The following is a 12,252-nucleotide window of genomic DNA, read 5'->3' as shown; positions in this document are numbered from 1 at the left end:
TTTTATGATGCACCTGTTCCATGCATCTTCTACATTTGCAGTTAAAGTTCAAATATAGCACACACACACACCCGCTTGCCTCTCTCTTATTTTATTAGTCATCTCCTCCCACTACTTCTTTATTATTTTATTATTCATCTCCTCCCACTACTTCTTTAATCTTTCACCTTTATTTATGATATTCACCGTTAATGCCACCATCCAAAACATTCATATTCAAATCACAAATGTGCACAGTCACTACGAGATGTTTAATCAAATAAATTTTGTGAAATTATTCATTTTATTATTTTCTTTTTGTCGATCTCATGATTGTCGGTATGTGAACAAATATATCAAAAAATTATGAATTATATTTGTAAGATTTTCAATTTTACTTGAGGTAAGAAAAATGTATGTAATTTAAACAAAACTCACGTGTTGAGATCAACTTTGTATGTTTTCATATGTGGCTTGTCTCCAGGCTTGTCTGGGTCCTAGACAAAACAGAAGAAAAATTTTTTAAATATAAAATTGGAGAAGATAAAGAATAAAACACACATAATGTCACATTTTGTGTATAAAAAAAGAAATTGCATTCCTTAATTAAAAACACTAAAGTTGCAATACCTTTTGACCTTTTCAAGATTCAAATTATTTTAAAAAAAAATAAAAAATGTCCAACTTTTATCCAGTTTAAATTAATGCCATTAAAATTTCTGCAATTCACACCAACTAAATAAGCTGAATGCCGATGTAGTAAACATCATAAAAGATTAAACAAGATTATTCTGAGGACATTGATTGCAGACAATATTTGTTTACAATTTTCAACCACTGAGTTTATGTATTATTTACTTTTGTTGTCTTAATAGTGACTATATTTTGTTCTTTTTTGTTCTGGTTTTCACAAGAAATGGGAGAGAGTAGCAACCCTAGTTGAAATCAGCATCCTTAATGATGCCAGCCTAAACAGAACTGAGAGGAAGAAGATAACGAAATATCAAAGTCTTATGCATGACATGAAGAGAAATTGGAATCTTAGAAAGATCTTTATCATTCGTTTAATTATAGAAGCAAGCGGACTCATGAAAAATAATTTCCAAAACTACCTGTGAAATATACCCAGTGAATCAAGTGCAAGAGAGATACAAATAATTGCACTTATTGAATTCTGAACAGATCTTTCGAGTGATTAGAATCTCTGAAATAGCAGGTAAATATGTAACATCCAAAAAAAAAAATTCAAAATTGTTTAGCAGTTAATCACACATCTTCCTACCACAACTTTGTTCTTTTTAAATGTTTATTTCATCCCAAACAAGGCAAAGTGTCACTACCAATTGGGAACAAATTTTCAGGGAAACTATGAAGGGAGTTGATCAGTGAGATGTCTGTTCATTTTACACTTGAACTTCTGCATGTCAGTATAGTAAGGGAAGCAGGGACCTGAGAGGGAATTCCAAAGTCTAGCAGTTCGAGGGAAAAAACTATTTGAATAGAAGGCATTCTGGCATCTAAGAATCTCCACAGTGTAAGGGTGGGATTTTGCTGCTTGTTGAGTTATTTGTGTGTAGGAAATATGTGCTTGAAGTTCATCGGAACACATTCTATTAAAATACTTGTAGAATATGTAGAAGGTTGCAACATTTCAGTGATGCGACAGAGGTTGGAGTTTGGTTGATAGTATGGGACCTATTAGGTTGGAAACTATTTTTTATCGAAAGACTTTGTTTTTCTGTCCAAGAGCGAGAGACTAGTGGTAGATGCACCAGCCTAGATGTGACAACAATACTCCATGCATGAGTGAATAGTGGCCTTGAAGAGATACAAGATACTTTCAGGTTTGAGTAGTTTTCTAGCGCGATAGAGGGAACCCACCTTCCTTGCAGCAGCCTCCACACTGTATTTATTCCAGTTCATATTTCCTGTGAATGTTAAACAGAGGAGTTTGAAAGAAAAATTTTCAGGTAGGGAGTTGTTATGGATATCGGTGGTGGAAAAAGGAGGGCAGCATTAAAATGTTACCATTTTGTCAGCAATATTGTTCATGGAATGTGAAGACTAAAGGATGAAATGGGGCGGGGGAGGGGGGCGGGGGTCAAAAGAAAACCCATTGTCCACTTTCTATTTTACGGCTAACCCTAACGTCATTTTGGGTCATTTAAGGCCAAAAATGTATTGCATAGTGTGTACGATTAATTGAACACAAATTGCTATTTTAACCACAGTGGAGTGGAAATTGGGGGTTCCTAACTTCTTTTATTAGTACATGAAAATAAAAATTCACAATCCTTTCTATAATCGAACCATGTTTGGTAGAAATAAACTTAATGCTATGCTTGACTCGTCCACCAAATTTTAATTATGAATGTCCAACAGTCTTTGTTTTATCAATGTTTAATGATCAGCAAAAACTGTTAATAACTCTGAAACACATTCCTCTCTTCACACTGATCTAATGTTGGCTGTGATCGCCATTTTCAGTTCAGGAATTTTGATATTGACAGCAGTTTTTCTATAACTCCTCAGCTAAAATAGGGGGTTTAGGGTCTGACGAATGTGAATCCTAATCAGAATCACACCTCATACTGATGAGGCGATCACCAAAGTGTCCCCACATATCATTGAATAGTGATAAAGTAAAAATTGCTGAATATTCAAGACTGACACAGGAATAAATTGAAGTTTTATTTGCACTAAATATGGTTGGATTGCAAAAACGATTAATGGATTTTGGGGGGAGGGGATAGGGGAAGGAGTCATGTATGTGAAAGGTTTTCTAAAATTTTTTTTTTATTTAAATTGAAATGATAAAACCTCTCTTACCCATCTGTAGACTGAAAATTTCTTGGTACGATTTTGTGGTTTGGCGGAAACTGCGGTTTGAGCTAATCTCACAGACTGAAAGTAAAAAAATATTCGATCATCATTATGAATGATGGAATAAATTGGTTTTAGCATGACAACAATTTTCCCAGTGTCTGAAATGCGACTAGGTATGGAAAGAAAAATGCTACAAATTAAATGTTACAAAATTGTAACTGGTGAATTTGCTTTTAATCGACAAACCACAAAAAATGAAATAAAAATAACAAAACTGAAACCAACTTTTAACCGATGGAGCAAATCTCAAAAATTCAGTTTTTCTGAGTAGATTTGAAAAAAAAAAAAAAAAAAATATGGTGGAATCTTCTTCTTGGAAGAAGCAACACTTATTTTGAAGTTTTTATATATTTTTTTACGAGAGTACAGCACGTATTATAAACACCCGAACCTCTGCATGTTAAGAACAGCTTTCAGGGTTGACGATGTTTACTCTTAAAGCCATTCTTAATATGAGAAGGTTGGAGGGGGGGGGGGTATTCTGAAAACCATTCTTAACATGGGGAGGTTTGGGGTGTTTATGCTGAAAGCCGTTTTTAACATGGGGAGGTCAGGGTGTTCATACTATACAGGGTACTCTCATGAAAAAAAAAAATTCAAAGCACCAGTAAACCTTGAAGTCAAAATGAGGCATGCTTCTTCCAAAGAAGAAAATGCCACTGTTTTATTGTTTTTTTTTCGAATCGGCTCGGAAAGACTGAATTTTGGAGATTAAATAAAGAGCAATAAAAACTAGTTGAAAACCAAAACAAATGAGCCAGGTAGGTATTAAATTAACATTTATTGGCTAAAGTAACATTTATTTCTTGTGTATATATATATATATATATATATATATATAAAAATGTAATTGTTGGTTTGTTCAAAGTCGATAAAACCATATTTCTACATTACCAATTTAATTGAAATTTTCAGAAAATTTATCTGTAAAGTCAAGGAATGTTTGCATGTTATTAAAATAAATTAAGATCGTTAAGATCGCAAATTATAAAAATATATTAAATAAAATAAAAATATTTTTCATATTTCCGGTAGAAATGAGCCTTTCACGTGCACCACAGGTTGACGACTTTCGAATTACAACATTTAACTTGCTTTCCGAGCTGTTGGAAAACTGCTTCTGTAGTACCAGTATTCAAGAATTCTGGCGAAAGAACTGACCCATCAAATTATCGCCCTATTAGCCTCCTCCCACTTTTTGCCAAAATATTTGAGACCTTAATTAACCATGCTCTAGTCCAGCACCTTACAGATGCTAAACTTCTGACCGACCATCAATATGGATTTAGACAAGCCCGTTCCACGGCAGACATCCTCACTGTAATCTCTGAACGCATATACCATTCACTGGACAAAGCGGGAGAGGGCAAAGCGGTAGCTCTAGATATATCTAAGGCTTTTGAAAGGGTATGGCATGAGGGTCTCCTCAGGAAGATTAGATCTTACGGTATCACTGGTAGAATACTTAACATAATTAAATCCTTCTTAGATAAGAGAAAAATACAGGTTGTCCTCGACGGTTGTACATCTAAACAATATGATATAAATGCGGGAGTGCCCCAGGGATCTATTCTTGGACCTCTGCTGTTCCTGATATTCATAAATGACCTCCCCGACAAAATTGCCTCTGAGATGGGTATATATGCTGATGACACCACACTTTATAGCAGGCACGACAGGAAAACAAATGAACATATATCTAAAGTAATGGCAGAAACACTAGAGGATGACCTCCAATCAGTAGTGGAATGGGGACAAAAATGGATGGTAACGTTCAATGCCACCAAGACAAAACTGGTTTCATTCAATAATTACAAGAAACCTTCTTTACCACCTATAGCAATGGCCAACGACTCTTTATCTGAGAGTACGTCTCTCAAGCTCCTTGGCCTAACGTTCACAGGAAACATGAGTTGGAACAATTACATCGAGGGCATTGCCAGGGCCGCTGCAAGGAAGGTGGGCTCTCTCTACCGTGCTAGAAAACTTCTAACACCCGAAAGTATCCTGTACCTCTATAAGGCCACTATTCGCCCATGTATGGAGTATTGCTGTCATATTTGGGCCGGTGCATCGGCTACTAGTCTCTCGCTCCTTGACAGGGTTCAAAAGAGAGTCGCAAATCTGATAGGCCCTGAACTGGCATCTAAACTTCAGCCTCTGTCCCATCGTCGAAACGTTGCATCCCTCTGCCTGTTCTACAAGTATTATAATGGTGAATGCTCTGAAGAACTGCAAGCACTTGTGCCCCCACGACATGAACACCCTCGACAGACCCGACAAGCTGCAAAGTCCCACCCCCACACTGTAGAGATCCCTAGATGTAAAAGATCTTTCTACTCCAGTAGTTTCTTCCCCAGAACTGCTAGACTTTGGAATTCCATTCCAGGTCACTGCTTCCCCAACTGTACTGACATGCATAAGTTCAAGTGCAACGTGAACCAACATCTCGCTGCCCTAATCCCTACATAGTACCCCAGTAGATGTTTCCCCTGATAGTAGCCCCTTACACCAAAGTGGCAATGTGCCTTGTTTGGGGTGAAAATGTAATAAAAAAAAAAAAACTAAAAAAATTAAAAAAAACTATCTAATTAATAGATGGGTAAAAAAAAAAAAATTCCCTATTTTTTAAATTATATATATATATATATATATATATTTGTACTTTAACCTTACAATTGAATTAAAAAAACATATCATAAAACTTTAATTAAACTTGGAAATACGATTTAAAAAATAGTGCGGATCGGTAAGTGCACTAGCACCATTTGCTTATCTTAATTTTTTTATTTTTAAAAGCTTTCCTGGCGAAGCTTACCTAAAATAAATTTGTCTAATGCTTAATTTTTTATGCTATTGGGAAAAAAAAAAAAAAAAAAAGAAGGTAAATATGAAGAATTACTCCACCCTCAAAAATTCCTTTACAATTACCACTTTTATAGGTTTTCGGGGCCGCTGAAAACGAAATAACATTTATAATTAAGGCAAACGAGTAGTTTTCAAGATATGAAGAAATGTTAGTTTAAAAAAGTGGAGGATCACTTTTCCATAATAATTTAACGTAAAATGATCACCCACTTTGTGGCCACGATTTTTTTTGGGGGGGGGGGGCTTTTTTTCTACCCTTGGAAAATCCTTTAAAATTACCTGTTTAAATTGCAAAATGCAAAAGAAATCCAACAAAAAACTTTTTAGCCAAGAAACACACAGAAAAATGTTTTAAAATAGCATCCATTTTTTCTATCGAATTCATTTGCTGTTTTTATTGAAAACTATTTTCTCCCAGATTTTTGATAAAATTTTCCATAAAGGGCCGTGCGTCTCACATTCGCATATAACAAAAAAAATTTCTTAAGATTTTGGTGTGCTAAAAACGAATCTGCAAACCGTTTCCGTCGCAAAAAAATAGTTTTTATGATATGAAGAAACTACTTTTTCGAAAAGTAGGCGATCACTTTTCCATGTAAATTTAACTTAAAATAAGCACCCACTTTCTAGCCACCTGAGAGAGGGGGGGGGGGATTTTTTTCCCCTGTTTATTGGCTAAACAGCTTTCGTTTATGCTCGAACGTAGCATAAACGAAGGCTACGGCTGTGAAATGGGAAATAGTCCCAGAGTCCAGGGGTTATTACCATGCAGAAGAAATCAAACAAAAAACTTTTTAGCCAAGAAACACACAGAAAAATGCCCCTCTCTCAGGTGATCAGAAAGTGGGTGCTCATTCTAAGTTAAATTTACATTGAAAAGTGATCACCCACTTTTCGAAAAAGTAATTTCTTCATATCATGAAAACTTTCTTTTTGTGACGGAAACGGTTTGCAGATTCGTTTTTAGTATACTGAAATCTACAATAAAATATTTCGTTATATACGAACATGAGACGGGCCTTAAAGTAAAATAATACCGGATTTTTGGGGCAGATTTGCCATTTAGTTGTACAAATATCCTCAAACCAGGTAATCACTAAAAGGGACTTTTAAAAGTCGTCACCTGTATCGAGCAAAAGTTTAAAACCACCGATTATATGCCAGCCCACGTCATGGTAACATATATTGAGTGAGTTCCTAACAGTATTTTGTATAGTTTTTTAGTTTAAACTCATTTTCCCAAAATTTCCCCAAACTTAACGTGTTCGATACAGTCTGCCGCCATTTATATTTTTCAAATATACCGATAAACACTGCGTGTTTTTGAACCGATTAAACATTATACATTACATAAAAACACTACAATGTTATCCAGTTAGGTAGAACATTTACTTTTCTTGCCTTTGATAAAATTCATTTGTTATATATTTATTTTTTGACAACTTCTTTGTATCTGTGTTTAGTAATACAAACCCTTTTCATTTAATGTAACATTTAGTCGGCTCGAAAAACAGTGTTTATTGGTGTATTTGAAAGATACAAATAGTGGCGGACACTGTTGATTACGTTAAGTTTGAGAAAGTGAGTTAAAACTAGAAAACTATACAAAATACTGTCGCAAACCCACCGATTATGTCAGCCTATGTCATGGTAACATATATTCGGTGGGGTTTTGGCACTGTATTTTATAGTTTTTAGTTTTCAACTTACTTTCCCAAACTTAATGTATTCAACAGAGTCTGCAACCATTTCTGTTTTTCGAGCCGATTAAACATTTTACATTACATAAAAACACTAAACAATTATCCAGTTAGGTAGAAACATAACTTACCTTACCTTTGCTTTCATTTATTTGTTTTTGGACAACTTTTTCGAATCTGTGTATAGTAACCCCCCCCCCCAATCACTCAAATATCAATTACTAACTCACATTTTTGCATACAGAAAAAAAAAAAAAAACATTTAGCGTTTCAACATTTTTGCTACGTTCAGCTTTATCCAATGATTGTTGGTCGAGCCCAAGCCATGATTGACGGTAATCTTAAGGATCAGGATTCAATTCTGCAAGAGTACCATTTTTTTTCATTTTCGCCTTTTTTATTTTACTTTTTGGAATGGATTGCTGTACTAAGAATATAAGAAACATGCATTTTCTCTTTTTATTAGAATTTTCCATTACACCAAATTGAGCCACAGCAACGCGTGGCAGGGTACAGCTAGTGTGTATATATATATATATATATATATATTTTGAAAAAAGAAAAACCAAATGAATTTATAAAATGGTAATCAACGTTCGTCCCTATTGCAGGGGACATCTTCAGAATATTAAAAGGAAAAATGCAAGAGGAAGAAAACGATCATAGACCATACGTAAGTGAAAAGTAAACAGTCTAAGAACCCTACCCATAACGGGAAGGAAACTATAAATGCGTGTGTATGGGAAGGTTGGGTTGTTCAATGTCTATGATAGACACTGAACAACCCAACCTTCCCATACATAATTAATGTTGTCGAAATGTAGATTAATCCGCATTGTTTTTTTTTGTTTTTCTGATGTTTATCTAATTTCACTTACACAAGAGGTGACGGTGATCTAGTGGTTAACGACATGCACTGATAACCTGAGTGTCCCAAATTCAAATGCTATTCGTTCCACACAAATCACTTTCAATTGGGATGTTGGCAACCTTTACTTTGTTTCTCCTGTAATCCCCAAAGAAAAAGAATGGGGAAACCAATGCCAACACTACAAACGTCTGATTCCTACGATATAATGATGACTTACACATTAATTTAAGAAATAATATTAAAAATCAGTAATTCCTTCTTGTTTGTTTTATTACATCGATCCAATAAAGTTAATACTACTTTGGCACTTATGTTACTGTGCTGAAATAATATTTTGAAAGCCATTCTTAACATAGGGAAGGGTGAGTGTTTACTGTACTTCAACCTAACAATTTAACAATAAAAAAAAATTAAAAAGATATCATTTAACTTGAAAATACGGGTTTGTATTACTATACACAGATTCAAAAAAAATGTCAAAAAACAAATATATAATAAATAAATGTCATCAAAGGCAAGATAAGTTACTTTCCTACCTAACTGGATAATTTTTTAGTGTTTTTATTTAATGTAACATGTTTATTCAGCTCAAAAAACATAGAGTGTTTACCGATGTATTGGAAAATTCAAAATGACACCGGACTCTGTTGAACATGGTAAGTTTGGGAAAATGAATTAAAAAACAAAAAACTATACAAAATACTGTTAAAACCCCGGTGCTAATGCAGAGAGTGATCTGCACTATTTTTTAAATCATATTTCCACGCTTAATTAAAGTTTTATAATATGTTTTTTTATTCAATTGTAAGGTTAAAGTACAGAATAGGTACAAAACACCTTCCCCATGTTAAGAATGGCTTTTTAAATAAAAACATTATTATTTCAGCATGGCTCGCCCTCTGAATGCATGAGTACTGTTTTTTTTTTTATTTCTAACTCATTTTCCGAAACTTACCGTGCTCAACAGAGAGTCCGGCGCCATTTTTAAATTTCCAATACATCGGTAAACACTATGTTTTTCGAGTTGAATGAACGTTACATTAAATAAAAAAAACTAAAAAATTATCCAAATAAATGTTATCAAAGGCAAGATAAGTTACGGTAAATGTTTCGTTTAGGTCCACCTCCACAATTTTCTTTAAAATGACGACATTTATAGGTTTTCGACTATGCTGAATACGAAAATCGCATTGAAATGTTGCAGAGATAAGTAGTTATCAAGATAGAAAAAAATGCATTATGCACGGTAATTTTGGCGGCCATTTTTTTTACGCGCATGCGCGCGCTCCCTAAGCAATCAGAATTTTACACAAAGGAAAAAAACCAAGATGGCCGCCAAAATTACCGTGCATAATGCATTTTTTTCTATCTTGATAACTACTTATCTCTGCAACATTTCAATGCGATTTTCGTATTCAGCATAGTCGAAAACCTATACATGTCGTCATTTTAAAGAAAATTGTGGAGGTGGACCTAAACGAAACATTTACCTAAGTTACTTTTCTACCCAAATGAATATGTTTTTAGTGTTTATATTTAATGTAACATGTTTATTCAGCTTGAAAAACTTGTGTTTACCGATGTATTGGAAAATTAAAAATGGCGGCCGACTCTCTCTCGCAGACGGTAAGTTTGGGAAAAGGAGTTATAAATAAAAAATAAAAATTAAATTACTGTTAAAAACCCGCCGAATATATGTCAACCAAACAAAACTCATTTCCCCAAACTTACCGCCTCAAAGAGAGAGTCGGCTGCCATTTTAAATTTTCCAATAAATCGGTAAACACTGTATGTTTTTCAAGCTGAATAAACATGTTACATTAAATATAAACACTAAAAACATATCCAGTCAGGTAGAAAAGTAACTTATCTTGCTTTCGATAACATTTATTTGTTATGTATTTGTTTTGTGACAACTTTTTTGAATCTATGTGTACAGTAAAACAAACCCTGGATATGTTTTTAGTGTTTATATTTAATGTAACATGTTTATTCAGCTCGAAAAACTTGTGTTTACTGATGTATTAAAAATTTAAAATGGCGGCCGACTCTCTCTCGGAGACGGTAACTTTGGGAAAATGAGTTATAAATAAAAAAAACAGTCAAAATACTGTTAAAAACCCACCGAATATATGTCAGCCTATGTAACGGTAACATATATTGAGCGAGTTTCTAACAGTATTTTGTCTGGTTTTTTAACTCATTTTCCCAAACTTACCACCTCAAAGAGAGAGTCGGCCGCCATTTTAAATTTTGCAATATATCAGTAAACACTGTATGTTTTTCAAGCTGAATAAACATGTTACATTAAATATAAACACTAAAACATATCCAGTTAGGTAGAAAAGTAACTTGTCTTGCATTTGATAACATTTATTTGTTCTATATTTGTTTTGTGACAACTTTTTCGAATCTATATGTACAGTAATACAAACCCTCAAAAATATATCATGAAACTTTAAGGTACTTCTACACTTTATCGGCGAAACTGGAGACGCCATTTTATTTTACGCACCTGCAGTTTAAATGCAAGGGAGAAATCATTATTTTAAACTATGACCGAAGGAAGCATGAAATAAATAACGAAAAAATTAAGCTGGAGAACGATTGCTTCCGGAAATAATAAATTAACCTAAAATTAACATTTATTACTTTATTGAATGTTTAGAATTATTCATTTGGGGTTTGTATTACTATACACATAGATTCGAAAAAGTTGTCAAAAAACAAATATATAACAAATAAATGTTATCAAAGGCAAGATAAGTTACTTTTCTACCAAACTGGATATATTTTTCGTGTTTTTATTCAATGTAACATGTTTATTCAGCTCGAAAACCATACAGTGTTTACTGATGTATTGGATCATTCAAGATGGCGTCTGATTCTCTCTTTAACACGGTAAGTTTGGGAAAAGGTGTTATAAAAAAAAACTGGATAAAATACTGTTAAAAACTCGCTCAATATATGTTACCGTGACATAGCTTGACATATATTCGGCGGGTTTTTAATAGTATTTTTTCTAATTTTTTATTTATAACACCTTTTCCCAAACTTACCGTGTTAAAGAGGGTGTGAGACGCCATCTTGAATTTTCGAATACATCGGTAAACACTGTATGGTTTTCGAGCTGAATAAATATGTTACATTGAATAAAAACACAAAAAATATATCCAGTTTGGCAGAAAAGTAACTTATCTTGCCTTTGATAACATTTATTTGTTATATATTCGTTTTTTGACAACTTTTTCGAATCTATGTGTCCAGTAATACAAACCCTGTTTTTACAATTATATTTTGATAAAGTTTTATACAATAAATGTTTTGGTTTTCAAATGGCGCTCGCCCAGTTTAGACAATTATGAATGTTATTTCATTTTGTTTTTAATTTAAAAAAAAAAAATGTTTCATGAAAGACTTTCCAGTTTTCATTAAATCGAAACATTTCCAATTAAACAATTATGGATAAACGTTCTCTTTCACTTTATTTACTTTTTTTCATAGTTTTTTCCGGAAGTTTAACTTTTTTGTTATTTATTTCATACTTCGGCCATAGTTTAATATAATGATTTGGACAGCAGGTGCGTGAAATAAAATGGCGTCTCCAATTTCGGCGATAAAATTAAAAAATAGCGCGGATCAGTAAGTGCACTAGCACCTGGAAATTAAACACGTTTCGTTTCATTCTGAGCTTGGTCAAATGAGTTGTGATTTCTAATATATTTACAAGTGAAAACATTAAGAAGCTGTATGCCAAACAATGAAGACTGTTTCTTAACAAATTAAGATTAATACTAATACGAAATATATTCACCTTACATAACGGTAAAAATCTTTTGGATGCGGAAGACGTGTGATAACTGAAAAGGGACGACGCCATTTTTTATTGACTTAAAAAGCGTGGAACAACAACTTCCGGCAAAACACCGGAAGTTGTTGACAAAATAA

General features: G+C 33.6%; 1 protein-coding gene across 2 annotated transcripts in view; it reads right to left on the bottom strand.

Moving 5' to 3' along the window:
• LOC145241961 (succinate dehydrogenase [ubiquinone] iron-sulfur subunit, mitochondrial-like) overlaps positions 1-12,234 on the bottom strand; it is a 29,072-nt gene extending 16,838 nt beyond the window's left edge. The window contains exons 1-3 of one of the 2 annotated variants that reach the window (XM_080104829.1): positions 12,119-12,234; positions 2,809-2,883; positions 418-476 (exon numbers count right to left, since the gene is read on the bottom strand). In XM_080104829.1, coding sequence (XP_079960955.1) covers positions 418-476; positions 2,809-2,883; positions 12,119-12,184 — 200 coding nt within the window. In that variant the 5' untranslated portion in view covers positions 12,185-12,234. The remainder of the gene's footprint in view (positions 1-417; positions 477-2,808; positions 2,884-12,118) is intronic. The other variant, XM_080104830.1, reaches the window with a different exon arrangement.
• Positions 12,235-12,252: the final 18 nt, after the last annotated feature.

The sequence above is a fragment of the Euprymna scolopes genome, chromosome 21 (assembly GCF_053919585.1).
Source record: "Euprymna scolopes isolate OS-2025 chromosome 21, ASM5391958v1, whole genome shotgun sequence".
Lineage (NCBI taxonomy): Eukaryota > Metazoa > Mollusca > Cephalopoda > Sepiida > Sepiolidae > Euprymna > Euprymna scolopes.
Note: the sequence above shows the minus strand (reverse complement) of the source record. Positions and strands in the feature narration are given on the sequence as shown.